Consider the following 27,063-nt stretch of genomic DNA (forward strand, 5'->3'; position numbering starts at 1 on the left):
ATTAAGTAAAGGCTTACACCCAATTCAGCGTCGTGCCAATGTGGCGGATGTCCCTGCTTTCCTCTCCTCCGGTTTTTTATGTCAGTTCACCAGCAAGCAGGCACCGCACCGCACGACACCGCAACTCCACATGCACCGCACCCCCAAACCCCCAGCAATATGCTTTGGCTGTCATGCAGACATTTTAGCCGGGACGCCTGCTAGCGCCCAATACAGTACTCTCCGGCCCTCCGTGCGCTGCGTCAGGTTGCACTCGACAGCGTTCACACACACGCCTCGCGCCAACGCCCCCAGCAAGCCGCACAAGCTACACGCGCCCCACACAGTCACCTGCCTAAGCAACGTTTTATAACACAAAGCTATCGATCATGGAGACGGTAGACTGCATTCTAGGCTAAAACCCCTTTGCATAACTATTGCAAAAGCCCGGCTATGAAAGCCGAGCGCCCATCAGGGGCGATGCGACTCCAGCAACTGACATGACGTCTGCCAAGTGCCGTGCAGCCAAAGCAGCGCCACGCCACGCAACGTAGTATATACACGCGAGCGTTCGACAGCTCCGCGGCCCCTGGCTGCGCCCAACTCACTCCTACTGCCTACAGCTACGTGCCCACCAGCCCCAACCCGCTACAAGCTGCAGAGCTGCCGCCTGCCAGCTCGGCCCCGGCGGCGGGCGCCTAGTGCCGCCCCCGCACGCCCGCCGGGCTGACTGTCCAGGGCGCCTGCGCCGCGCCGTTGGCCTGCCGCCCGGCCGCGCCGCCGCCCCCCGCCAGCGAGCTCCCCAGTCCGTCCAGCTGCATCGCCAGCAGGCTGTCCAGGTTGACGGGCGGGCCGGCGGGCGCCGCCGCGGCAGTAGCAGCAGCAGCAGTAGCGGCCGTACCGGCTGTAGCGCCCGCCGGCGCGGCGGCTGGCTTGCCAGCGGCCGCCATGCCGCCGCCACCGGCATTGCCCGCCGCCATGGCCCTCATGCCTACACCGCCACGGCCTGCGACAGCGCCCGGGCCCTGCGGCCCCGCGGGCGGCCACACGCCCGCCGCAAGCGGGAACCCGCCAGCCGCCCCCGCGCCGCTGCCGGCTACAACGCTGGTCACGGCGGCGCTGGCAGCACCGGGGTTGCCGCCCGCAACGAAAGCGCCGCCTGCGTTGCCGCCGGCACTGCCGTTGCTGGGGAAGTGGTGGTTGTGCGCGGGCCGCTGCTGCAGCGGCTGCGGCGCATGCAGCGGGGCGGCGTAGCCGATTGCTTGCGGCGGCGGCGGCGACGAAATTGCCGACATGCCCGGCGCCGTGCCTCCGCCGGCGCCGCCCTGCTGCTGCGCTTGTTGGAAGTGGTGGCTCGGGTAGTGGGGCGGCGGCGAGGCAAAATGAGGCGTTGCGCGCTGCGCCGCGCCCGCCACGCCGCCGCCCGCCGACGGCGGCCCGAAGCCGCCGCCGGTGGGGTTGGGCGTGAGTAGGTCGTACACGGGGAACTCGGAGGTGTGGATGACGCCGGAGGAGGCGGAGCCCAGGGAGGCGCCGGTGCGCTGAGGCGGCGGCGCCGCAGCGGTGGCGGGAGGGCGTGCGTGGGCCGCGGCGGTGGGAACGGGAGCGAACGCCGGCGCAGGCACTGGCGAGGGTCGAGGAGCGGGTGCGGGGGCTAGTGGCGCGGGCTGCGCGGCTGCTGGTGCGGCGCTGCCGGGCGGCGGGAAGGCTGAAGACCCGAAGTCGAACAGCGGGGTGGCTGCACCTGCATGTGCCGGTGCAGGTGCCGGCGAGGCCATGGCAGTGCGCTGCTGCTGCTGCTGGGGCAGCGGCGACGGTGCCGCCCCGTATGCGCCTGGCCCTACCCCTGCCGGCCCTGCTGCTGCCCCCGCTGCTGCCGCCGCGGCACCTCCTCCTGCTGCTGCTGCTCCCCATCCCCCTCCCGCTCCCCCTGCCCCTCCCGCTGCTGCCCCCCCTCCCTCCACCCGGTCCAGCCAGGTCATGACGTCCAGGGTGGGGTCCAGTAGCTCCCACAGCGCCGCATTGCCGCCCGCAGAAGCGGCCGAGGTGGAGGCGGACTGCGGCCCGCCCGCGCCACCTGCACGCCAGGGCGGTGCAACATGGTTGGCGGGATTGTGCATGTGCATGTGCATGCAGAGCAGCATTGCAGGATTGCAGCATGAGAGCAGAACAAGCATCACACCGTTTGTGATGATTTGAGTTGCAAAATCAGCTGATGGGCACACCCCCACCACGCCACCATCCCCCACTCCACCACGTGCGCCTTTGCCCATCACCCATCACCCATTACTGGAACACATGTAAATGTTGATGCTGATGCTCATTACTGCTCCCCACCTGCCCGGTCGCGACCGCCCGAGCCGCCGCGGCGCCCCCCGCCCGCCGTTGCGCCGCCTGCGCCTCCTCCGCTGCCCTCGCCGCTCTCGTCGCCGTCCTCCTCCGTGTCGCTGTCCAGTGCCATGAGCAGCAGCTGCTGCTCCGCCGCCTGCTGCTGTTGCTGCTGCTGGTGCCGCTGCTGGTGTTGTTTTTGGCCGGAGCCTGGCGGTGGCGGCACCAGTAGCCGCCGCGGCTGCTGTTGCTGTTGTGAGTGCGCGACACCGTTGGTGTGCGCGTGCTCAGCTGCGGCTGCGGCCGCCGGCTGCGCCGTGCCGGGTGGCGACATGCCCAATGAGCCCCATGCAGGCGGTGCGTCGCCAAAGCCGCCGCCCGCGCTGGCGGCGACAGCCGGGTAGCGCTGGCCGTCGGCGCCCGGCTGCGTCGACCCGGGTGCGGCTGCTGCCGCCGCCGCTGTGGGGCCGTCCTCCGGGGGCGGCGGCCAGGTCCCGTGCGCCGCCCACACCTTGTCAGCGTACTGCAGCGGCATGTGTGTGCGTGTGTGTGCGTGTGAGGGTTGTGGGGGTCGTGTCAGCGCCCGAGCCACGCCCACTCCTACCCCCGCTCCACTCAGCCCCCAGTTTGGGCTGGTATTTACAACCCCCCCGGCCCGCCTCCTCCCCGCCCTCCCTCCCTCCCTGCCTCCCCGCCCTCTCTCCCTTCCTCCCTGCCTCCCTGCCTCTCACCTTGAGCCGAATGAACTTCTCCAGCTCCAGCGCGTTGTCCCGCTGCGGCCGCATGGCGGGGTCCAGCCCCGCTTCGAAGTGCGCGTTGGCCTGTGTGGGCGTGTGTGGGCGGGAGGAAAGGGCGGCCCGCAGTAGGGGCAGTAGGGGCAGCAGTGTGAGCGGCAGTGTCAGCGGCAACAGAAGTGGTAGGGTCAGCAGTAGCATGCGGAGAGGGCGGGGCGGAGGGCCTGAGGCGGCACCATTCCCACCGCTCCCACCCTATCCACGCCCACACCCACACCCACCCCAGCCCCTAAACACCCAACCCCCAGCCCAGCCCACACCCTCCCCAACCCAGCCCAGCCCAGCCCAGCCACCCAGCCACCCACCCTGCGGTTGCCCAGCCTCGCCATGGTCGCCACCTGCTCCGGCAGCCACGTGTCCAGAGTGGTGGAGCGGACCTGGGGGACAAGGGAGCGGGGGAGGGACATGGGAGCGGGAGAGGCAGGCGGCAGGCAGCAAGTGGGTGATGGGGCGTGTGTGGGGAGTGGGGGCGGCCGGGCGCGAGGCGTGCGCGTGTGTGGCGTGCGTGTGGAGTTCACAGGCCTTGCCTGCCTCCTCGGCATCCCGGCCTGACGCCCCCCCGTTACTAATCATGAATGTAACGCCCCTGTTGTCAAAGCATCGGCCATGCTCTCCTCCAGTTTAGTTTGGGCTGGTATCTACAACCCCCTACAGCCTCCCGGCCGCTCGCATTGCAACCCCTCCCCCCCTACCCTTGACGTCCCCAGCCCCCAGCCCCCCCCCCCGCCTCCCGGCTCCCGGCACGCGCTCCACCGCCTGCCGGCCGCGCCGCACCTTGGACACGTGCACGCCCAGGCCCCGGTGTATGCCGGCGCACTTCATGCAGATGAACACGCCCAGGTTGATGGAGGCCCAGGTGGGCCGCGCGGCGGCGGCGGCGGAGGCGCAGTCCGCGCAGGTGCGGTTGCCCTGGGGGGAGAGAGGCACAGAGGGCGTGGTGCGAGGGAGGGCGTGGCGTGAAGAGAGGTGGCTAGTTTGCACAGCTGTGGGTATGGGTGTTGGTTGGCACACAGCAGTGGGATGTGGGATCCCTTGGCGCACCCTGCACGACGCGCCAGCCCATTCCCCAAGCCTGCCAATGCCGGCCTCCCCTTGGTCAAACTGGGTTTGGCATCAACCATAAACCCCCCTCCACTCCACTCCCGCCCCCCTCCACCCCATCCGCCCCCCATCTACGCCCTCTCACCTCCACCCCCCTATCCACCCCCCTCCACCCAGCCCCTCCACCCCCGGACCCACCTCCGCCATGGTGAGCTGCCTCAGCTGCTCCAACTGCCGCTTGTTCTGTTCGAACGTGACGCCCTTGGTCTCGCCCGCGTTACGCAGGCCGGCGGCGCCGCCCGCAGGCTGCGTTGTGCCCTGTGACACGCACACAAGCGGGCATCGCTATAACACACAAGCTCGTATGTGGCGCCATGACGGCGACATGACGGCGAGCAGCACCAGCACCGGAGGCACACGAGCAGGTGGACCACTGGCGGAGGGGGTGGTGCGCGCCTTCCAGATGCTGACGTACAGTCACGGTGTCAAACAGCCTTTGCCCGCCCATCCCATCACCACAAGCCGCCAGGCACCCGGCCCCACCCGCACTGCCCTCCACCCAGCTCCCGCGAGTCCTGCCGCCCACAGCCCCACCCACCCACCAGGGCATTCGGCGGCCGGTAGCCGCCCGCCGCCGCCTGGCTGCCGGCAGTTGGGCCGAGCGGCGCAGACCCGTACCCACCGCCCGCCGCCGCCTCCGCCGCCCCCGGCAGCCCTGCTGCCCCTGGCAGCTGCAGCTGCCCCCCAGGCCCTGCTGCCGCCGCCGCCCCTGGCGCCCCTGCGCCCGCGGTGGCCGCCATGTCGGCTCGGGAGTAGCCCGCGAAGCGCATGGCGTCGGCCCGGGCCGCCAGTGCCGCCCGCTGCTGCGCCAGTCCCTCGCTGTCCAGGATGGCGGCCTTGACGGCCTCGGCCCTGTGCGGCGTGGAGGAGGGGGGGAGAGGCGGCGCAAGGGGCGGTGTGGGGAGGAGCGGAACGCCTTGGTGCGGTACCCGTCGGGTGCCCTGCTCGATTAAGAGCATTTCCACCCTACGCTTGCAACTAACGCCTCTGCCTGTACTCCACTAGTTTGGCTTGATTTGGTTTAGTCTGGGCTAGTATTTACAACAACCCCCACCCCACCCGCATTGCTGCTCACCCTTCCGCCCCCTAAACATACACACCCCTGACCCCACCGGCTCACCCCACCCGCCGCGGGCCGCACCTGAGCCGCACGTTGAGGCCGTAGTCGCGGCCGTCCGGCCCCACGTACTGGAAGTTGGCCAGCGCCGCCAGCGGCACCACCAGCTCCGCCGCGGCGGTCAGGCAGGCGGGGCTGCCGCGCTTGAGCAGGAACTCCAGCACCTGCAGGGCCTTGTACGTGCAGCGCCACTTGTGCTCCGGGCTGCGTATCCGGTAGTCCAGGACCGCCTGTGGGGCAGCGCGCAAAGATACGGCGTGAACAAATGTGTATATGGGCAAGGCTTTTTCAGTGGGTTGGGCTGAGGTATTGGAAGGCGGTGTCTGGCAAACGGGAGCAGCAGAAGGAGGGAGGGGGAACGCGGCCCTGCTGGCAGTGATAGTGCTGCTGGCCTCGTTATGACGCAGCCACTCACAAACATGATTTGGACCTGGTCCATGCCATACGACAGCTCAGCCAGCTCGTTAAGCATGGTCCCGGTAGGGCCCCTGTGCATTTGGCGGCGAGCCGGGAGGTGAGGCCGACGTGCGTGGCGTGTTGGTGGGGAGAGGAAGGGTCGCGAGGCAGCTGACAACGCAAGGGCCGGAACCTGCCCCCGTTGCCAACGCCACGCTTACCGCGAGTCCCGTTATAGGTATTTCAAATGCCAATGGATGCGGCAGCCTAACTCGCCGGCCCGACCGCGTTTGCACCGAACCGAAGTCGCTTTTATTGCGAGAAGGCAGCCAGCTGCTCGCATCTTACCATGGCTCATTACGCGTGGCAGCGCGAACCTTTCGTTCAACGGCGGTGAAGGGATGGACCCTGCAGACGTAAGAAAACCGAGTTGGAACTGAATGAAGCCGAGTGCGCTCGCTGTCCTCCGACTGCGCTGAGCTGCCGGATCGCTGCGGTCTACATCATAGTTAAATGTGTACAGCGCATATCAAGGCAGCTTCCTCCTTCGCTCCGTCGCTCCGAGAACAAAAGCATCCCGCTCAATCCCAGCCTGCCCTGCCCTGTTCCTCACCGGCCGTGTTTTATCGCCGTGACATAGTCTCGCAGCCATCCTGCGGCCTCCATCAGGAATTCGGCCCAGGTAGTTTGGCCACCTGGAGGTTCGGCCCACGGCTTGTTCATAAATTTGTCGGCATTGGCAATCTAGATAGTGAAGTTGTTGCTAGGTAGGTGTACTCTTCAACTCAAATGACAAAGGTGGCAGAGCCAGCGCAACTATCTAGGGAGGGTGGATGCGGTCATGCCGACCAGACCCACCCTCCCCGAGTCCCCGAGCCCGATCTTACTGCCATGGCTCCAGGCGCAGCCCCCCCCGCCCCCGCCCCCCCGCCCCCCCGCCCGCACACCAGGTCAGAAATCCTGTTACTCAGACATGCAGCGCCCAGCCTCTTGCAATCTGGGCTTCCTGCGTGGCTCCCTGCAGCCTGGGCCCAAGGCAGGGCCCACTGACCACAGATGCTACTGGTGCGGCGGCCTGCGGCACCGGGAACACCAGCATGGGCCTTGCGCACACACAGCATCCTCTCCTCCACACGGCTACACCTGCCGGCCTGAGCTTCCCGGCGGACCCGTCCCGATGCCCCAACTGCACCAAAGCATCGCATTACCGCATTGGCCGCCTTCCAGCACACAGGCGTGTCTTGCCGTGCGTGGGTGCACCCGCGGGGCGTCACCCTAGATTGCCCCCAGGCAAGATGGCGAACCATCACCTCCCGCAGACAGTTGCGCCCCAGAGGTAGTCCTTAGCCTGCACATCAGCACAGCTCAGCACAGACCAGTCCGTACACCCGCCACCGCCGCTCGCCACATGCGGGGATGGGGCGCGCGCCCAGGGCCCTGTGAGCGGGTCCGCACCATGCCGTAACAGCATCCGTCTCCGCCTGCACCCAATCCTAAGTACATCTTCGCTCCCGTCTGCCACTCTGGCCCCCCCGCCACCACCCCCAAAAGACATTCAATTTCCTTAAATTCAAGCGGTCGACACGCGTAGTCATCCTCACTGCGGCACCGTCGCCAACAACAGACGCCTGTAACGACAAAACGGCACCTCCTAGCCACCACCTGCAGCGCACGCTAGTCAGCGCTCAGCTCATTGCGACGTGTTGTCGTGCAGCCTGCGCGCTGCAGGCCGCCGCTTTGGGGGGGGGGGGCGCCTGCGCCCCCCGCCACGTGGTGACGCGGCAGACCCCCACAGGCGGCAGGTGTGGGCCCGCCAGCACGGCCGTCCCGGGTGTGCGTCCATGCACACGTGTGTAAGGTTTCGACACCGTGCATTGCAACATGCGCAAATGCGGTAGTAGCAATTCATCCCAGTAATCCCAGCACCAATCAGTGATCCATACCAAGGCCCTTCGCACCCATCCCGCTGCTGCGGCCACACCCCCGCGGCACCCGGTCCCGGATTATGTCTCTGCAGCTGCAGCCTGCAGCTGCGCCCTCCCACACCATGCCGCTACCCCCTGGCTAACCTCTTCCCGCTGCTACAGCCCTTCGAAGTCCTGGATGGCCTGCGGCGGGTCCCCGGGCGCTGGTGGCTGCGGCGGGTGCGCGTCCCCGAACGCCTCCACGTAAAAGTGTTTGAGCTTCAACACGGCGCCGATGGGCAGGTGGTCCTGAGCACAGCGGTGGAGGGCGGGGGGGTGGAGTTTCATACATGATTAATGAAGACGCGGGGGTGGACGGGAGGGCGGGCGGGGGCAGGGACGTACGTGACTGGCAGCGGCAGTGATGGATGCACGGGCCATACCGGCGGATAGCTGGCTGGATGGGCGACGGAGGTGTCGGATAGCACAGGGCAGCAACAGCTGCAGTCCGTGTCCACTAGCCGCGTGTGCTCCCTAAGTCCCCACCTCCCACGCCCCAGCCCCTCCCCGGCCCTTCCTCCGCAGGCCTCCGGCCCTACCTCCCCAGCCCCCTCCTCCCTCCCCCCGACCCTCACCGAGGGGTAGTGCTGATTGGGCAGCGCCTGGTGCGCGATGAGGCCCTGGTGCCGCGCCTCCACCGGCACGTACAGCGCCGTCACCTCCAGGTTGCAGCTGGCCCAGATGAAGTCCAGGCTGGAGGCCAGGGAGGGAACCTGCAGCAGCAGTGGAGAGGGGCGTATGTGTGTGTGGGGTGTATGTGGGGTGTATGTGGGGTGTCTGTGGGGTGTGTGTGTAAGTACCAGCCCAAGCTATACCAGACCATGCAATGGGGTGAGCAGGGAGGTGGCAGCGCGGGGGACCTTGAGGCAGGTGCTAAGGCGGGTGTGGGGGCGTGGGCGGGGGTGCAGGGGGGTATGCGGCCGGCGGCGCATGAGCGGCTGGCAGCATGTGTGCGGCTGGCGGGGCGGCGCCGACTGCCCTACGCGGCTGCCGCTGCCGTCACTGCTGCTGCGCTACTGTCACTGCACAGACCAGCACACAGCAGCAGCCCGCACAGCCCGCACACACCCGCGGCCCGCGCCAGGCGCAAATGCGTCTCCCCCGCCGCCGCAGCCACCAACGCCCGCCAGCTGCCGCCGCCGCCGCCGCGGCACCCCCGCCCGCCCAGGGCCGGTGCCACACCGCCTCCATCAGGCGCAGCAGCAGCGGCGTACGGCACACGTGCTGCGGCCAGCGCAGGGCCATGTCCGCAGTCCCTGGGCCGCCCGCGCTCTGCACCTTTCGCGTGAAGGGCAGCTCCACGCCGCCACTGCTGTAGGCCTCGTGGAGCGCGTAGGGGTGCGCGATGGTGGTCTTGGTCACCTGGACCGGGGACGGGGCGGGGGCGAGACGCGCGCGTGTGTGTGTGTGGATATGTGCCAGAGAGCGCAAACGTCGGTATAATGAGGTGTATGTGTGTGTATCAAACAGGTGGTGGGTTCGCATGTAGAAGAGTGGGAGTTCGTGTCGCTGATCGACTGAGTAGAAGGAGGACAGGGCAGGAGGGCAGGGCAGCGGGCTTGACCACGCCCACAGTGCACAGTGCCCGCCGCCTGCTACCGCCCTCAATTTCACCGCCCACCGCGCTCACCTCCACTTGCGGCAGGTGGGGTTCCGTGGTGCCGCCCTCCAACCGCCCCCTGTTGCAGGTTTCAACAGTTGCGTGATCTCACGAAGGTGTGTAACGGACACGATACCAGACTGGATAGCGCCGGATAGGGATGCCGTGCACACACGGGCTGGCCCTGTGCTGCCTGCCTGCCTGCCTGCCTCCCTCTCCCGCTGTACCCAGCCTCCACCTGTGTAGGAAGCTGCACACGGTCTCGTGCCGCCCGCTGTTGAAGTCGCCGCACACCACCACCGCCGCGTCGCCGGGGCTCAGCCCGTGCGACAGTTGGTGCGCCTCCAGCCGCTGGGGGGTGGGGGTGAGGGGGTGCGGGTGGACGGGTGTGAGGTGCGGGAGGGCGGGCAGGCAGGCAGGCGGACTGGGGCATGAGAATTGGTATGTGGGAGCTTGTTGGGTCCGAGGACACAATTATAAACTGGACGGCTTAACGGCTCCACCCTTGTGACCCGGATCCTCGCCAGCTCACACCAGGCGTCGAGCAGTAGAGGACCCTAGTAGCCCCTAGTAGCAATTTTCGCCCCCAGAGGGCTGGTTCAAAGTAACTTTGAGCACAAGCGCCGCGCACCTGCAACGCTGAGCGTGTCTGGCTGATGCGGTCGTTGGGGCGGTAGGGCGAGCCCTCCAAGTGCAGGTTGGCAACATACAACAGCTGCGGAGGTGGCAGGCGTGATGAGGGGTGTGAGGGAGGCCAAGGCAGGAGACAACCGTTTCCAATGCCAGACGAACCTGAGAACCCGACAACGGCAGCTGGGCAGACGCCGGCAAAGCGCTGTCCTAAGCCGGCCCAACACAACCCCAAAGTCCCCGGTTGCTGCAGAAAGCCAGCTGCCGCAACCCTAGGCACGGCACCGATGCCTTCAGCATTCCCCACCATACCGATATTTCAATGCTGCCGGCGAGAGCCTCCCACTTCCCACGCCGCCGCCGCCGCCGCCTTACCTGCTGCTGCCCCACCCCGTCCCAGAAGACGAAGGCCGCCAGCAACGCCCGGCTGCGGCTCTCGCTCCACACCAGGCCCAGCTTGTCGGGCCGCCACAGCAGCGCGTTGGTGATTACAGGGGCGGCGTCGGAGCCGCGCCCGCGGTCCTGTACACACGCGCACGCACACATGCGGCTCAGCCGCCAGCCAAGGGAGGCGTGTGCCTTGCGGTGTATTGTGCCGCGCGCGCCCGAGTCACCCGACTGCATCCCAATCCTGAGTTAACACAGACTGTTTGCCTTGAGACCCTGTGGGCCGCATGCACACAATCTGCAGCCGCTATACAGGCCCCTTGCCCCCCCCCGTCTTTCGAGCCTGTTGGCCGGGACCGACCCCACCCGCCGCATCTACACCCGCACCCGCACCCGCACCTGCAGCAGACCCGTGTACCCCGCCAGGGCAGGACTGGACACAATCTCCTGCCACCTGTGACGGGTGATAGTACGGACGCGTGTGCTAGGAAGGGGAGACAGGGGGAGACGCGTCCGCGTGTGTGTGTGCTGAATATGAGTGTCCGTCGCGCCCAACCGGAGCTACCCGGCCCACACCCGCAGCCCGCTGACCATCCTGGCAAGCCCCCCAGCATCTGCGAGGACCACAGGTCGGCGGCACGCTACCCCCAACACAACCCTCACACGCACTTCACACACCCAAAACACCCAAAACCCCAGTTGGGGCTGGAGCAAACTACGTCACCCCCGACACATGCCTCACCCACGCCCCACCTGGCCGGCTCCACCTCCTGCAGGCAGATGACGTCGGCTCCGAAGCTGGCCAGCTGCTGCTGCAGCGCCGCCCAACGGTGCGGCCACGCCAGCCACTCGGGCCGCACGTAGGGGTAGCGCTTGGGCGTGGCATACACGTCGGCAAGCAGGTTGTAGCACACCACCGAGATTTCGTCAGGCTCCGAGGACTGCAATGCTTCCGGCCGCCGGACCTGCATGTTTGATGCGTTGGTGTGTCATCGTTGTGGTGCGGTGCGGTGTGGGATGGTGCGAGGCGGCGAAGACAGCGGTGTAGGGGCTGCGCGTGGGGTGGCAACCCGGGCTGGGCCGCATACCGTATGCGTGTGCGTGCGTCCCCCGACGCTGCACCCAAACCCAACACTCACCTTCCGCGCCCGCCGCTGCCCGCTCCGGCTTGCTCGGCGGAGTTTGCTAATTGTGAGCCACCCTAGCACAGCTATTCCAGTGGACAAGAGAACTTTGGATACCATTGTGTCAGCGAGTGTGTGCGCAAGCGGCTGACTCTGCAATTCTGCCCCCGACCCCGCACCGTGCTGGTATGGGGCCCGAGGGGTTCTTGTTCCTTTAAATAGATCACTCGCATAAACAGTTAATTTGAAGCGGCAAAACAGAACAGTGCCGATGATGGACCGGTGTGGCCATTCGGTCGCAGACAATGCGGGGCCTGACACAATACACCTGTTTATGTATGTCACTCTTTCATTATCTGCACACCTTCAGTTGTCCGTGATTGCAAAGCGTAGGCTGCGCCCGCAGTAGTGAACGATCCTCGCGACTGAGGACGTTTTTAGGCACTTCGACGCATCTGCTAGCGCCCAACTCTTACGTACGTGCATACGAGTTCCATAGCACCAACTTTGGAGGCCTGTGCGTGCCTAGCAGCCTGCTTTTCCTACTGAGGCCCCAGGCTTTCGCCCAGGAAAGCTTGGGGCTATGACGACCGAGGAGCCAAATGAAGGGGCCATTGTGGCCGTGGGGGAGGCCCGCTCGGTGCCCCACTCCACCGACATCGTGGCAGCAGGAGGAGTTGGCAGCGGCTCGTCGACCTACATCCCGGACCTCGAGGGACTGAAAAAGGTCATTACTCACACGAAGGCAGTTGGCGTTATCCTACCGCCGCCGGACATCCGCGCCATTATCGACAAAACAGCGCAGTTCGTGTCGAAGAACGGTGCGCAGCCGGCGCTAAGGCTAGCAGGAGGGCCAAGGAGGCCGTAGTGGGGCTTGCATGCGCTTGCGGGGCTGCGCGCGGGGCTGGGGGGCTCGCGGGAGCTCGGGGGTGGGGTGGGTGTGCTGGCGTGGGGGGTCGACGTGGCGCGTCATCCTTTTGTCCAGCGTCTCAGCCCCAAGGCGCAACCCGCACAGCTAGGCATGGGCGCATACGCGCGAGGATGTAGCAGGGGCGCTGGCGCATAGCGCCAAGCTGAAGGGCCGCTCAAGTGCTGGTGGGGTTGCGGCGGGTGCGCGCCACCCAAACGCCACAGCGACAGGCACGGGGCCGTGCCTTGCCCGACCTTGGGGCGCACGCGCGTATGCGCCCGCAAATCCAGGCGTTTGGGGCTGCACATAATGTCAATCCTCTAACATTCCTTCTTACCCCTACCTGGCAATGCATCTCCCGCTCTCTCTGCGCCCAGGTTCGGAGTTCGAGAAGCGCATTCTTTCAAATGAGAAGAACAACGTCAAATTCAACTTTCTGGTCCCCACCGACCCCTACCATGCCTACTACCGCATGCGGGTGAGGACGGCCAACAGGGGGGAGGCACCGTGTTGGCCGTGTGGACTGGAGGGTGGTGGACGAGGCGGGACGCAGGTGTCGAGGAGCATGGGGCAGGGGCATGTGCGGGCGCTGCAACGCCGGACCCGGGCGCAACAGGCGGGGCCGCAGCCGGGTCGGGGACACACACGGGTCCGCGGCAGGGCGGTGGGACCAATAGCTCACCGGCGCCGTCCAAGAGCTCTCGCTGCTACATGGGGTCGGGGGCAGGGCGGTGGCACCTGGAAGCGGTGTGCGGCTTGGCGATGCGGTCCCTAGCGGTGCCTAGGGGCAGGGACTCGGGGAGGGGGGCACAGCTCACAGGGGCGAGCGGCGACACTGCCGCCACCACACCAGCGGGGGCGGCGCACAACGACTGGCTTTCCACCTGCAGACATCCTGGAGTGGTCACGCACGCCACGGTTGCTACCCCACACGCGTTATCGCTCTCACTCACTCGGCCCCCCCCCCCCCCCACACACACACACAGATCAAGGACTTCTCGGAGGAGGGCGGCGCGGCCAAGGACGGCGCCGCGCCCGGTGCCGCCGCGGGGGCCACCGCGCCCACCGCCGCCGCGCCGGTGGCCGTGCCGGTGGTGCTGCCGCCCAAGGCCACAGTGCGGCCGCTGGAGAAGCCGCTGGACGAGCTGTACACGGTAGGGGGAGGGGGCGGAGGTGGGGGTGGGTGGGCTGTTGTGGGATGGGGTGGGAGGCAGCGGGAGGAAAGTGGAGCGTGAGCGGAGGAGTTGCCTACTGGGTGGGAGAGTTCATCAGGTGTAAGGATGGCAAAAAGGGCTGTTGCTTCCAACTTCAGCGCAGAGCGTGAGGTCAGCATCGGCGCAAAGCACACTCCACGGCCTCCGCTGCCCACACTGCCAACACCACACGCACACGCGCTCATCCCCCACCCTCCTGCCGCCTGCCCCCCCCTGCAGGTCCACGTGCCCGAGGGCCTGACGGCCGTGGACCTGGACGTGATCAAGCTCACGGCGCAGTTCGTGGCACGCAACGGCAAGGCCTTCCTGGCGGGGCTGTCCAGCCGCGAGCACACCAACCCGCAGGTGGGGTTGAGGGGTTTGGGGGGTTTGGGGGGGGGGAGAGGCACCCTGGGGAGCGCCGGGGAGGGAAGGGGGAAGGGATAAGGGCGGGGGTGGTGGTGGGGTAGAGGCGGGGCACTCTGGCTGGGGCAACTGGGGTTGGGGCAGCAGGGCGACTGCGGTAAGGGGGAGGGAGATGGGACCGATGCGGCTCGTGGCATCCGGAGGAATGGAGCGGGGCGGGGCGGGGCACGGGGGAAGAGGTCAGCCGGGAAGGACTTGGACTGGGCCTGGCGCGCAGAAGCCGGCGCTCCAGGCCCCGGCGCTCCCACGGTACACGCCACCAGCACAGCAGCCTGTCCGCCGCCGTCACCCTGCCCAACCCTGCCCCGTGCCGTCCTGTCCCTCCCTCACCCTCCGCCCGCCTCCCTCCGTGCCTCCCCCCAACCCCAACCCACTACTCACACACACACGCACAGTTCAACTTCCTGAAGCCCACGCACAGCCTGTTTGCGTTCTTCACGGCGCTGGCGGACGCCTACAGCCGCGTCATGATGCCGGACAAGGGGCTCAAGGAGCGGCTGGCCAAGGACGTGGAGGACAGGTGGGGGCGGAGGGAGGCAGGGTGGGAGGGAGGAGGGGGAGGCAGGGAGGAAGGGCCGGGAGGGAAGGAGGCAGGGAGGGAGGGGGCTGGAGAGCAGGGAGGGGCAGAGGGGAAGGCGGGAGGTGGAGGTGAGTGCTGCTTGCGCCGTGCTGCAAGGCCAGTCGGATGAGAGTGCGCACGCACGCACGCTGTCGGCCCCACCCACCCGGCCTTTATCAACTCCCCTTTACCTTGCCCCCGGGTAGGCCTGCGCTGCTGGACCGCTGCCTGCGCCGCATGGAGTGGGAGCGCCACAAGGAGCGCGAGGCGCAGGAGGCGGCTGACGAGGCCGAGCGGGAGCGGCAGGCGGTGCAGGTGCGGGGGGGCCGCGGCGGGGCAGGGGCTGTGCGCTGTGGCGTGTGAGTCGCGTCAGGGGCTGGGGTGGCGGCAGCTCCAGAGGGGGTGTGGACAAGGCTGCACCACAGGGCGGTCCTGTGGCGCTGGGCCGTTGGGATGAGGCGCAGGATGGGGCCAGGGCACCACATGGGTGCAGGCCGGCTGCCCATGTATCCGCCCATACCAAATCCGGCCCAACAACCCGCTGCGGACACACACGCACCGACATGACATGACATGGCACGCCGCGACCCGACCCGACCCGACACGCCGCGACATGACACACTGCGATCCGACCCGACAGGCCATCGACTGGCACGACTTCGTGGTGGTTGAGACCATCAACTTCACGGAGGAGGAGGACCCCGAGCTGCCGCCGCCGCTGACGCTGCGCGACGTGATCGCCATGAACAAGAGCCGCGAGGCGCTGGAGGCGCTCAACCTACAGCAGGCGGAGGAGGCGGCGGCGCAGAGCGCCAAGGTGGGGGGGGGGAGCCGCGGTGGGGGGGGGCGTGCGGAGGCGGGCCGTGGAGCGTGGGGAGGCGGGCCGCGTCGGGTGGCGGGGCGTGGGAACGTTGGGAGGGGGGCAGGGCGTGGGGGGGGGGAGGTGTTTGCGAGGGGTGCAGAGTTGGGGCTGGCAGGTTGGCGGGAAGGTAAAGAAAAGGGCACGAGACTGGCGCGGATGCCACCGGCCCCGTCGTCCGCCCAGGGCCACCCCCATCACACCGCCCCCTTCTCCCTTACCCAACCCCGGCCCCACAGGAGGCGGACATGGAGATGGACGAGGAGGAGAAGGCGCTGGTGGCCGAGGCCGCGGCGCAGGAGGCGCGCGCAGCCGCCGCGGCCGCCGGCGGCGGCGAGCCGGCGGGCGCCAACGCCGCCCCCGAGCCGCCGCCGGGCGTGGAGGACGAGGGCATGGACATGGACGAGGAGGAGGAGGACGGCGCGCCCAGGCGCGTGGTGAAGAACTACCAGCGCGCGGCGGCCCGCAGCGCGGCGGTGCACGCCGGCCGCGCCTACGACCCCAACAAGTTCGTGGTGTCGCCCATCACCGGTAGGGGCGTGGGGCGGCCGACACGCGCGTCTGCCCGCATGTGGTTTGACGTGAGCGGCACATGGTTGACATGGGCGGCACATGGTTGACATGGGCGTCATGCTAACCAAGTTCTCCCCCTGCCACCGTTCCCTGCCACCGCGCAGGCGAGCTCATCCCCATCTCCGAGATGGCCGAGCACATGCGCATCAGCCTGATTGACCCGCGCTGGAAGGAGCAGCGCGACATCATGCTGTCCAAGATCAAGGAGACAACCAAGGTGGGCAGGGGGGCTGGGGGGCAGGTGGTGGGGTGGGCGAGTGGGATGGCGGGGCGGAGGCGGGCGGCCTGGGCCGTTGCGGCGCGGCGGGTTAACGGCAGGGCGGGCGGCGCTGGTGCAAAGTGAGAGCAGTCGAATCCCAAGTCCAGTTTTACCGGGACCCAGACCCTTAGCCTGGCGAGACGGGTACCCGCTCAGGCGCTGCACGCTCAACACCTCTTCCTAACCCTTTTACCCGCACACCCGCACACGGCCACCCCCGCAGGCCACGGATGATGAGATCACCCGCAACCTGGTGGGGCTGGCCACCTCCCGCCCCGACATCTTCGGCTCCACGGAGGAGGAGCTGCAGCAGGTGCGCGGAGGGCGGAGGGTGGAGGGTGTGCGTGTCTGCGTGTTCGTGTGCGCGCGCACGTACCGGGCCTATGTGCTGAGTGCTGGGCGCGGGCGGACGACCAGCGGGGCAGACAAGCGGGGCTGTGGGGGTGGTAGCTCAGCCCTCCGATCCCTTGGGAGGAGCCATTCCAACGCCGTTTGTAGCGCTGCCTCGTGCGTGCCCTGCCCCGCTGCCTCACGTGTTGCTGCTGCCTGCCCTCCAGGCGGTGCGTGACGAGATCAAGGACAAGATGACCTCGGGCGCCGGCCGACCCGTGGCCTGGGACGGCTCCACCACCGGCGGCGACGCGCTGCAGAACCAGGTCCGCGCCATCTCCGACAACCGGGCCGACCTGGCGGAGCGCTCCGGCGCCCCGGCAGGCGCCTCGTCCATCCCCCAGCCGCTGTCAGCAGGCCCGGCGGCGCGGCCTGGCGGCGCCATGGCGCCGCCGCCGCCGCCCGGCGGCATGCGGCCGCCGATGGGCATGGGTATGGGTCCGTCGGGGCCGATGGGCATGGGCATGGGCATGCGGCCACCCATGGGCATGGGCGGCCCGATGGGCATGGGCGGCCCCATGGGCGGTCCTATGGGCGGTCCCATGGGCATGGGCTACGGCGGTCCCATGGGCGGCCCGATGGGAATGGGCGGCCCCATGGGGATGGGGATGGGCATGGGCATGCGGCCACCGATGGGGATGGGCATGGGCGGTCCAATGGGCATGGGCGGCCCCATGGGCGGGCCGATGGGCATGGGCGGCCCCATGGGCGGCCCGCCGCGCCAGCCCATGCCCGGTGGCGGGCCGGGTGGCATGCCGCCGCCGCCGCCCCCCGGCGCCAGTGGCGGCGGCGGCGGCGGCCCGCCCCTGCCGCCGCGCCATGACGCGCCGCCGCTGCCCGCCGAGGACCAGCCGGAGGCCAAGCGGGCGCGTGTGGCGGGCGACTTCGTCCTGCAGCCAGAGGAGGAGTTCCTGGCGCGCTTCCCGGGCCCCGGCCGCGTCAAGGTGCTGGCGCCGGAGGTGGAGGGCAACGAGAAGCTCATTGGCCAGCTGCTGGAGGTGGAGGTGGGCAGCCTGACGGACTCGGTGGCGGAGTTCAAGCAGCGGCTGGCGGCGGTGCTGGAGCTGCCCGCCAACAAGCAGAAGCTGGCGCGCGACGGCGTGGGCTTCATGCGCGACGAGCTCAGCCTGGCGCACTACAACGTCAGCCCCGACGTGGTGCTCAACCTGGGACTCAAGGAGCGCGGCGGCGCGCGCAAGAAGTAGAGGAGGCGGCGTTGGTGGTGGTGGTGGAGAAGGGGTGCAGAAGGTGCAGGGGGGCAAGGGAGGGGAAGGGGGAACGGGGGACGGCGTGGGAGGTGGAGGTCCGAGGAGCGGGCGTTTGTGCGAGGTCGTTGTTGGGGGTTGCGGGTGAGCAGGCGTGTGTGGTGCATTGAGGGATGGGAACTTGAGGGCCTCAGCATTCATTGCTGCCGCGCGGCGTGGTGAACAAACGTGTGTGGGGTACTGTGCCAGTCCCCGTTGTAGAGCCCGGACGTCCAGGCCGACGGGAGAGTGCGCCTGTAACAAGTGGCATGTCCTTCTGACGTGCAGCGTCACCTGCTCTACCTGTACCACGTGGTGACTTGGGCCAGACGCCTGAGGGCAGCAGCACCGTTGCTGGGAGCGCCCGCCTTGCTCTGCGACACACGGGCACAGTCAGGGCCAGGCTGGCCTGCGTGCGGCCGCTGCTGTGCCCACGGCGAGCCGCGGCCATAGGGGGCACAGCGAGGGCGACGATGGTGGATGCGACTCTTGACATTCAGGCCTGACTTGATAGCCCGATACGGTAACCACCGTGGCCGTAGGGCGCACACGCCGCACGGTGGGAGCAGCAGTGGCCTGGCGCTCGTCGGCTGAGCGGCCACTGGCCACCGGCAGGACCGCCACCAGAGCGCGCGCCATCCCTCCATACGCACCGGCGGGCGGCGCCCTGTGAAAGCCGTCACATGGGCAGGTGTAGGCGGTTTGCATGCCGTAAGATGTCGACCTACCACTCTGCAATATGGGCAACCCGAAACAATCCTGGTACATGTGCTCCGGCGCCTTGTACTGGAGCCATAGTGGTATTTGCCGTTTCATGCGAGCTGGGTGGGTGGGGTGGGAGGGTTGGTGTTCAAAGGGTCGTGCGCGCACTACGCAAAGCCCTTCATTTAAGACCACTTCGAGTCTCGCTGTAGGTGGTCGTGATGGAATGAAGTCTACACGCCTACACCGACTCGAGTCCGTACTCGATTCATGACCCTTCCCTCCCAGGCTTGGTCGCATCAGATTCATTTCTGTTGTTACAGCCGCCTGCTCCGCGCCTTCTTCTCTTGGCGTCGAGGCGATCACCTCCAATACGCCGCACGCAACGCTCTGCTGTTGGGGTTCCTCCCACACAGCGCACAATATACATTCAGATGCAAACACGGCAGGCCTACATGTAGCAAAACCGCCTGACCGTGCTCCCACTCCACTCCTGCTGTGTTGAGCTCGAGATGCTCTCATCCGTCAATGTCTCTAGCTATGGGGGTCACTCCATCCAGTCATGCTAGCTCTTGGTGTGTCATGGCTATGTGATTCGTGTCATCAAGTCATCGAGTCAAACGCAAATCCAGTCAGGCACATCCGCAACGCAATGCGATGTGCAGTGATGCTGCGACGTAGACAATGACCCCTGTGCTTCACAAGCTCCGATTAAGAGCAGCCCTCCCAATGTCAACTCATGCGTGGGCGAGCCGCGCGCCGCAGCTCCCAAGCAGTGAAAGCGCTCAGGGAGACCCTTCGCTGCTGCTGATTCCCGGATACCTCTCCAACACTACCGCAGGCGCGGCTGCAGGCGGGCCGGGGCCATGAGAGCCGCCACCGCCTGCTGCGCCACTGAATGCGAGTGTGGCAGACAGAGGCGTCCAACCGCACGGCACCGCCGCAGCCCGCTGTGCCCTCCCTCGAAACCGTTCGAAAGTACTACCACACCATCATCACCGCCACGCAACACAGTAAGCCCTGAAAATCGAGCGCACGAACGCAGCTGCCCTCGCCAAGCTCCGGCAGCTAGCACGCACCCGCAAGCTCGCTAGCGGTAGCTAGCAAGCTCGCCAGGCTGCAAACTCTCGGGCGATGCGCTTAGTTCATGTTGGCGAGCTCGGGCGAGTCCATGGTGGGGGCGGACATGTCGCGCTCCAGCTGGTGCAGGGTGTAGGGCGCGGCGTTGTTGTCGCGGCGGATCCGGCTCTGCCACGAGGGCCACTCGGCGGCGATCTGCAGGTTGACGGGGTTGGCGGCGCGGCCCACGGTGCCGGTGGTGGCGGCACCGCCCATGCGCTTCTCCAGGTAGCCGTAGGGGATCTCCTGCAGCACGCTGCCGCGCTGGCCGGCGCAGATGTCGCCGGGGGGCACGTCGGCCAGGGAGCGCGCGGCCATCAGCTGCAGCTGGCGGAACGACATGGGCTGCGAGGGCCGAGGGCGAGGGAGGGAGAGGAGGAAATGCGTCAGCGACATGCTTGTGTCCAGCAGGTGTGCAAGGCTCCTGCTGTTGAGTCCTTGCCGTACCTACGAACCTTGTCAGGGCCCGCCACGCCGCCTTTTCTTCCGGTGCTGGCACCGAAGCGCAACCCTGTCGCCCTCCCTCCAAGAAGCAACACAGCACCAATCAAGGCAGCGCCCAGACCACCCAGCCCTCCTGTACACCCAACGCAATCCAGCCCTCCCGCCGTCCCCCCCTCAAGAAGCCCACTCACCGGCACCATCATGAGGTCCAGGTGGGTCTTGACGCCGTTGACCACCACGTAGGCCTTGGTGGGCGCAATGAACTCCATGGACGGGTCGCCGCCCTCCTCCAGGTGCGCGGCCCAGTTGTGGATCTCCACGCCGGTGATGACGGCGTAGTCGGAGGTGGCGGGGTTGACGGCCTTCTCAATCAGGTACTCCAGGTCGTCGGAGATGGTGCGCTCGGCCAGGGCGGTGAGCGAGGGCAGGTCCATCAGCTGGGGGTCCAGCTTCTCGTAGCGGATGCGGCGGGCCAGGCGCTGCTTCAGGATGCTGTACTCGGGCTCAATGGGGTCGTGCAGGCCGGGCGCGCGCACGGCGGCGTCCACGCCCTCAGCCTTCAGCTCGACCAGGCACTGCGGGGGAGGAGAGGACAGGAGCAGAGAGAGGGGGGGGTCCGAGTGAGCGGGGGCGGGCGAGGAAGGCAGCGGGCTGTGGTTGGATTCGCTGCAGCTGCTGTAGTTGTGATAGTGTCCATCCCAATTGCTTCCCAACGCTCTCGCTTCCAAACCCGCAGTGCAAAGCAGGTGGCAGCAACGCAGCAGGTGCCAGCAGCGCTCTCACCTTCTGCAGGGCACCGCAGGCGCACGACATCTTCGGGCGGCCGGGGCGGGAGATGGCGCCAACCTCGCCCTCAGAGTTGATGGCGATGTGGGGGAAGGCGAAGAACACGTAGCGCTCGCGGCCGCCGGCGCACACGGGCGAGTGGGACAGGCCGGCCTTCATGCCGGTCACACCGCAGGTCAGGACGGCGCCCAGACCGTTGGTGTTGAACGAGGAGCCGAAGGCGGCCTCGATCTTGTCCTTCACCACCTGGGTGACCTCATCACGGCACAGGTTGGTCATGGCTGTGGAGGGAGGAAGGAAGGAAGCAGCAGGCAAGGGCGGGCGAGGTCCCGTCAGCGGGGAGCCGAAGAGGAGAAGTGGCAAGGCCACAAGCGCGGGAACCCCAGACCAGCTCGATTGGCGCTGGAACCCCTTGATACAGCATGCATTGTATTCATGAGCAATGTGAGCGCCAAATATGAGCGTCAGAATTCAGGTTACAACGAAACTTCGCCAAACCCTCCTACGCCTCTCACCGATGGTGTTGTCGCCGGTGAAGCCGAAGCCACCCAGGACAATCTCAGTGCGGGCCATGAAGTCATCGACGCCCAGCGCGGTGGGGAAGTACCTGCCATAAGCGAACCCAAGTCAGCGCGCACGAAATTGCTTTTCACATGCCGGCTCCAGATTCGCGAACTTCAACCGGATAACCCTCGCCGATAACTCACCGCAGGATGTGGGCATGGCGGTCGTTCATGTGGCGAGCAATGTCGACCTCCTCCACTTGAGCAAGAGGGGCGGGAGCACCGTTGCTGGGAGCGACCGCCTTGCTCTGCGACACAGTCAGGGCCTGGCTGGCCTGCGCGCGGATGCTGCTGCGCACACGGCGAGCCGCGGCCATAGGGCGCACAGCGGGAGCGACAATGCCCTGGGCCTTAGCGGCCACAGGCACGTTCATCTTCTGAGCAAGGGCCATCCTTCTATCGCTGGTTTGTAGTGTCAACGAGATATGTAATGTATTTAACTGTGCACGTTTAACACACAACCACGAGAAGAATGTTGTTACTGCAGCCCATCATACGCACCGGCGACCTATAAAACCCGGCGCATGGGCAATTGTAGGAGGGTTGGAGGTCGTACGTGTTGGAGAGGTGCAAATGAACAAACCAAGCCCCTAATACATCCAGCTTAGCTAGCTTGCTGTGCATGGCGGAGCGAAGAAATCACTTGTTCAAACCCGCTCTGACGCGCAACACCCATTTCCTTTCGGTCGGCATGTGCGTGCAGCTCGGCCGCGGGGGCGACGCATGCGCATACTGGCCGCATGCATGGCATTTGGTTGCTGGTGGCAACCGGCGTCACTAGGCCAGGGAACGCGGGGCCGGGCTGCTGCCGAGGTGTGCGAAGAATGCACCGCGCACACCACGCAATCCAGTTACAGCGCCCCTTCCCTTCTAGCCCCCCCCCCACGCCCCTGAGATCACGTTATCGTTTCCCCTAGTATAGTACTGTGCCCCATTCACTGCTTCCTGTCCGAATTTCCCAACTGAGGGTTTGGCCATGCACGCAGCCCTGTGCGCCTCTCCTCGTGCCGCCTGGCCCGCTGTCGTCTCCACCGGCGGCCTTGCTGGCTCAGCAGATAGTTAGGTTGCGGGTGCCGTTCGTAGCATGGCGGTTCAGGGACCGTTAGGCAGCAGATGACGCTGGTCGGGTAGTCCCGGGTGTCGGGTTGTGAGTGCCTGGGCGGCTGTTGCCCGGGCGCCCGGGCGGCTGGTGCGCCTGTTCGCCTCCGGGCGCGCGCGTGCCTGTTTGTCGGGTCGGTCTAGTTCGCTGGTGGGGCGGGTGGCTGGCGGTGTGCCCGTGGCGAGGTGTTGTGGTGTACTGGTGGTTTGGTCAGTTTCCGGCTCGGTTTCCCTTTGTGGTGCCTCGGCACCGACGTTTCAGGACATGGGCCTCCGGGCCAAGACATTGCGCGTCTGTGACGCCGACGAGAAAATGTGTGGTGCTTGCGTTTGATGGGGATGTCGGCAGACCTCTGGCCTGTCGCGCCTTGTTGTGCGTTGGTGCTGCCGCCAAAAGACCTATACGAGATGAGGGGTGTTACGTGGCGGTGGGGCTTTGGCGGGCTTCGGCTTGGCTTCGACTCATGTGCGTCACACTATGAAGGTCGGCAGCCAACCCGGGGGCGGGTGTTGTTTCTCTGGGTCGCAGATGGCCCTTCGCGGCGTGGGTACGGCGTGCCCCCGCTTGTCGGGTTGTCCCTTCAATTGTAATCCGCATCCATGACACGGTTCAAGGGGGCTGTGCCGCTATGGATAGGGGGTGCTGGGGGTATGCGGGTGTGGGGTCGTGTCGCGACTCGGGGCGCTGTCTGGCGCAACCCAGCCTCATCCTGTAGCTTAACACTGCCGCCTGTGTCCTGCCGTCCTGCTTCACGCCGGTCGGCTGGCACCAGCCTGGCACCGGGCCCTCTCCCTGGGGCCCCCTTGTCGCCGCGTTTCCAACCATGCGGCACTCCAGTCTGCAAGGCCGCCTCTCACTTCAACACGCGTCAGACGCTCCTGCCCAAAAATTAAGTTACAGTTTTGCGTTGACGCAGTGTCCGCGGCGTGTTCGGGAGCTTGGCCAAGACAGGAATGGCGTGCCTGGCCAGCGCAGGCCGCAGGGACGTTCCTCCCCTGGTCCAGCCGTCCACCTCTACCCTGCTCGGTGCGCTCACCGCCTCCACCAAACACCGCAAAATCCCACACAGCCGCCTCGTTGTCAACAGCCCCAAACCGGGCTGCCTTTGCAGTGGCTGCTGCTGCTACTGCTACAGCTGCTAATACACGTCCTGCTGCTGCGTCATGTCCTGCTGCTGCTGCCGGAGCCGCTCCCGCCCGCCCTCAAGAAGTCGAATGGCCGCAGGCGTCAGCCGGATCTGTGGGGCGCAGGCGAGGGGGGGGGGGACGTTCATAAGGGGGGGATGCCATATAGAGGATAGGGGTGCGTCGGCAACGGGCGTGCCACAACCGCCTGTGGCGCCTCACCGCTACCAGCCCCGTGATACAGCGCACACAGCCCCCCCCCTTAGCTCCCCGCGCCCTCCAAGACCCCCGCCCCCACACCGCGCCCATGCCCTAACGCCGCGCCCAAACCCCGCCCTGCCCCGGCCCCCTCCCCTGCACCGGCCCTCCCTCTCCCCCTCCTCCGCCACGCCCACGCCCACCTGCCGCTGCACCATGGCCGACGCGTAGTACTCGGCCTTGTCCTGCGCGCCCAGGTTGACGGCGGTGCGGATGACGATGTAGGCGGTCACGTGGTTGTACGGCACGCCGCCCAGAGGCATGGCGGCCAGGACCTGCAGGCGGGGAGGGGCGGGGCGGGTTACATCCATGATTATTTAAGAAGTGAAGGCGTATCCAGGTACGGTAGTACAGCAGACGCGTTGTGTTACCGGGCAGGGTGGTGTGGGAGCCGGGGGCAATGGGCGGAGGGAGTTGCGGTGGCGACGGTGGTATTGATGTTCGGTGCCGTTTCAGCTGCAGCCGCTGTTGCCCCCAACCCCCTGGGCAATGCCCATCCCTCACGCTGCCTCACACCAGACGCCCTGGGCACAACCGCTGCCCGCCATGCCGCCGGCGGCCCCAGCAGTGCCACTCGTCCGAAACCGCCTCTACCTACCTGCCCACCCCCAACCCCCACCCCCGGTCTGAGTCTTGTTTGGCTGAAAGCGACTTGCGCCCCGACTTGCGCCCCGACTTGCGCCCCGGCCCCTCTCTCCAACTCCCCACACCCCTCCGGCCCCCTCCACCCCCCGCCCACGCCCTCCCTCGCCCCCTCCCCACTCCCGCCCGCCGCCCACCTCCTCAATCTTGGCCAGCTCGCCCAGCTCGCCCCAGCGCTGCAGCAGCTCGTGCAGCCGCGTCTGACTCAGCAGCAGCCCCAGCTCCGGAGCCCGCCGCAGCGCCTCCACCAACACGTCCGGCGCGTCCGCGTCACGAATCATCTGTTGGGGCAGAAGTGCAGGTGGTGGTGGTGTGGTGAGGGATGGGTTGGTGGGTCGGCCAGAACTCGACACCCAAATAAACCAAGACCAGGCAGCCCACAGGCACGCACAGGTGGACGGCTGAGGCCACAGCATTCGGCTTGGCAATGTCTGCCGCCTGACCCAATCCCCTCCTCCAGTCTCCCTCCCACCCCAGGCGACTGACTGTGTCTCTCTGTCACCTCTCCCAACCTCTCTGTCCCCTCTCCCAATCTCTCTCACCCCCGTCCTCCCGCCCCTCGCTCACGTGTACGAACGCCACCGCCAGGCGCGTGTCGTACGGCGCCACCCGGCCCTGCCGCACCAGCGAGGCGCGCACAGCCGCGAAGGCGTTGAGCGCCACCCGCGCGTCCTGCGGCGTGGCGGCCAGCTTGCAGATCATGTACAGCGCGTCCACACCTGCCGGGGGGAGGAGCGGGGGGTTTGGGGGTTGAAAGGATGTTGGGAAAAGCGGTACAGGGGTGGGGGTGGGTGGGTGGGTGGGTGGGGCGTGCCGGTGGCCGGGTAAGCGAGGAGTCTGTGTGTGGTGCTGGTGTCGAGCAGCCGCGTGCAGCCGTGGGGCGACCGGCACATGACACACGGTGCCGCACTCACCGCACGTGTTGGTCTCGCACCTCCGCACAATCTCCTCATACAGCGTCACGGGCGTGTAGTCGGGCTTGGCGAACCAGCCTGCGTGCCAGAGCAGTGCGTGCACCGTTGTGGTGGCGGTGGTGATGGTGGGCGGCTGGCAACGATAATCCAATGCACAGCGCACTGCCTGGCGCCGCGCAAGTTGCCCCCCTCCTCCCGCGTGTCCAACCCCCCCCTGCGTATGTCTGCCCCCTGCGTATGTCTGCCCCCTGCGTATGTCTGCCCCCTGCGTATGTCTGCCCCCTGCGTGTGTCTATTTCCCCTGCGTGTCTCTGCCCTCCCGAGCGCCCTGGGGGGCTGCCTGGCCTCGGCTGCCGCCCCCCCCCCCACACACACACCCCGCCGGAGCTGCCTGAGCAGCCGGGTGTAGGCCGCTCCAGTACACGGTGGGGCGCAATGGCGCCGGAGGTCCGCTCGAAGCCGCGTACACGGACACGCGCGGGCTGCCCGCGCCCAACCTTACAGCGGGCTCCATGCCGCACGCCGCCTGCCCTGCGGCTCCCTCCACACCCCCACCCCTCCACCCGCACAGACGCATGCACAGACGCACACCCCACGCCAGCCCGGCACGCACCCTGCGGCAGCTGGCGCCAGTAGTTCTTGTTGTACGGCCTCCGCCTGCATAGGCGCACATGGGTAGTTGCCATGTCAGCACAAGCCCGCTTGTGGCCGGTGGTTCTCAGCCCCCCCGTACGCATTTCGCCTGCCTGCCCTGGGATGGCATACGCAGCTGCTGTGTGTAGCCCCCGACAGGACGCAGCGTCCCCCTGGCCTAGCACGGGCTGTTGGGGCTGCGCCGGCCCCGAGGTGCAAATCCCGCGCCTATAAATCACGCGCCGTAGGCGAGCTGGCAGGGCCGACGTATAGCAGGTTCCCCTTCCCTCCTGTGTCCACGCCGCCCTCGACTCACGCTCTGCCGCTGGTGCTTGCTGAACGGCCTCCTTCCCCCGTGGAGCCGCTTGTGCTGGCCCTGTCATCTTCCGGTTGACGAGATGCTGCACTGCTGGCTTGCCGTTGGAATTCACGAAACTGGGCGAATTGGCCCCCGCTGCTGGCCCCCGCTGCTGTCGGTCCCAAGAGCCGGGGAGAGCCGGGAGCTGCTGCCGAAGACGACTCTGCGGGGAAAGCACCGAATTGGGTTGAGCCTGCCGAAGAGGCTGTAGAACAGTCACCTCAAATGCCAGCGCCCTGCGTGGTGCATCGGGCTAACTCGCGAAGAGGAAAGACTTACCCGCAAGCGGTTGCGTCTGCGGGCGCCAAGACGCGACGCTCGCCGCAGATCTCCTTGGCGCCAAAAAATCCCCTCTATGTTGATTTTGCAATGAAACCGAGCCGTGGGACAGCGGCACGCGCTGCGCAAACAGCGCACTCGCCATCGGCTTTGCTCCGTCCTCTGGACCTTTCTGGTCTTAAGCCAAGCTTTGAATTGGTGACCGGATATGGTTTAAGAAATACGAAGCAAGCATATTTCTGTGAAAGGCTGATGCATTTAACTCATAGCGGCAATCGGGCCCCATGCACTTTGTTTCCGTTTTGCACT

At 67.0% G+C, this 27,063-nt stretch overlaps 5 protein-coding genes across 6 annotated transcripts; 1 reads left to right on the top strand and 4 right to left on the bottom strand.

Annotated features, from left to right (window-relative positions):
• Position 1: 1 nt before the first annotated feature.
• On the bottom strand, positions 2-6,500 carry CHLRE_06g307350v5 (uncharacterized protein). The gene is made up of 11 exons (XM_043063731.1): positions 6,329-6,500; positions 6,064-6,123; positions 5,735-5,807; positions 5,344-5,549; positions 4,745-5,054; positions 4,341-4,460; positions 3,876-4,010; positions 3,407-3,478; positions 3,039-3,128; positions 2,317-2,830; positions 2-2,056 (listed from the first exon to the last, which is right to left on the bottom strand). Exons 1-11 carry the CDS (start codon positions 6,379-6,381, stop codon positions 678-680), a joined length of 3,012 nt encoding a protein of 1,003 aa, XP_042924437.1. The 5' UTR covers positions 6,382-6,500; the 3' UTR covers positions 2-677.
• Positions 6,501-6,666: 166 nt separating this feature from the next.
• CHLRE_06g307400v5 (uncharacterized protein) lies at positions 6,667-11,640 on the bottom strand. Of its 2 annotated transcripts, XM_043063732.1 has the most exons (11): positions 11,436-11,640; positions 11,050-11,261; positions 10,696-10,750; positions 10,285-10,431; positions 9,911-9,994; positions 9,518-9,630; positions 9,310-9,358; positions 8,958-9,041; positions 8,748-8,903; positions 8,255-8,392; positions 6,667-7,928 (listed from the first exon to the last, which is right to left on the bottom strand). In XM_043063732.1, the coding sequence occupies exons 1-11, from the start codon at positions 11,538-11,540 to the stop codon at positions 7,797-7,799; spliced, it is 1,275 nt and encodes a 424-aa protein (XP_042924439.1). In that variant the 5' UTR covers positions 11,541-11,640; the 3' UTR covers positions 6,667-7,796. The 2 variants fall into 2 exon arrangements, with proteins under 2 accessions (XP_042924439.1, XP_042924438.1); XM_043063733.1 differs by lacking the exon at positions 8,748-8,903.
• Positions 11,641-11,760: 120 nt separating this feature from the next.
• Positions 11,761-18,372, top strand: CHLRE_06g307450v5 (uncharacterized protein). Its single transcript, XM_043063734.1, has 11 exons — positions 11,761-12,241; positions 12,708-12,808; positions 13,317-13,484; positions 13,764-13,889; positions 14,345-14,469; positions 14,715-14,823; positions 15,149-15,325; positions 15,607-15,898; positions 16,045-16,157; positions 16,423-16,512; positions 16,757-18,372. The coding sequence occupies exons 1-11, from the start codon at positions 12,004-12,006 to the stop codon at positions 17,792-17,794; spliced, it is 2,577 nt and encodes an 858-aa protein (XP_042924440.1). The 5' UTR covers positions 11,761-12,003; the 3' UTR covers positions 17,795-18,372.
• Positions 18,373-18,840: 468 nt separating this feature from the next.
• On the bottom strand, positions 18,841-21,918 carry CHLRE_06g307500v5 (uncharacterized protein). The gene is made up of 5 exons (XM_001691171.2): positions 21,592-21,918; positions 21,400-21,491; positions 20,882-21,165; positions 20,290-20,673; positions 18,841-19,999 (listed from the first exon to the last, which is right to left on the bottom strand). The coding sequence occupies exons 1-5, from the start codon at positions 21,837-21,839 to the stop codon at positions 19,676-19,678; spliced, it is 1,332 nt and encodes a 443-aa protein (XP_001691223.1). The 5' UTR covers positions 21,840-21,918; the 3' UTR covers positions 18,841-19,675.
• A 1,510-nt stretch (positions 21,919-23,428) lies between these two features.
• On the bottom strand, positions 23,429-26,960 carry CHLRE_06g307551v5 (uncharacterized protein). The gene is made up of 8 exons (XM_043063735.1): positions 26,755-26,960; positions 26,434-26,638; positions 26,098-26,141; positions 25,485-25,562; positions 25,138-25,289; positions 24,708-24,851; positions 24,072-24,203; positions 23,429-23,783 (listed from the first exon to the last, which is right to left on the bottom strand). Exons 1-8 carry the CDS (start codon positions 26,897-26,899, stop codon positions 23,685-23,687), a joined length of 999 nt encoding a protein of 332 aa, XP_042924441.1. The 5' UTR covers positions 26,900-26,960; the 3' UTR covers positions 23,429-23,684.
• Between the last annotated feature and the right edge of the window lie 103 nt (positions 26,961-27,063).

The sequence above is a fragment of the Chlamydomonas reinhardtii genome, chromosome 6 (assembly GCF_000002595.2).
Source record: "Chlamydomonas reinhardtii strain CC-503 cw92 mt+ chromosome 6, whole genome shotgun sequence".
Taxonomy (NCBI): domain Eukaryota; kingdom Viridiplantae; phylum Chlorophyta; class Chlorophyceae; order Chlamydomonadales; family Chlamydomonadaceae; genus Chlamydomonas; species Chlamydomonas reinhardtii.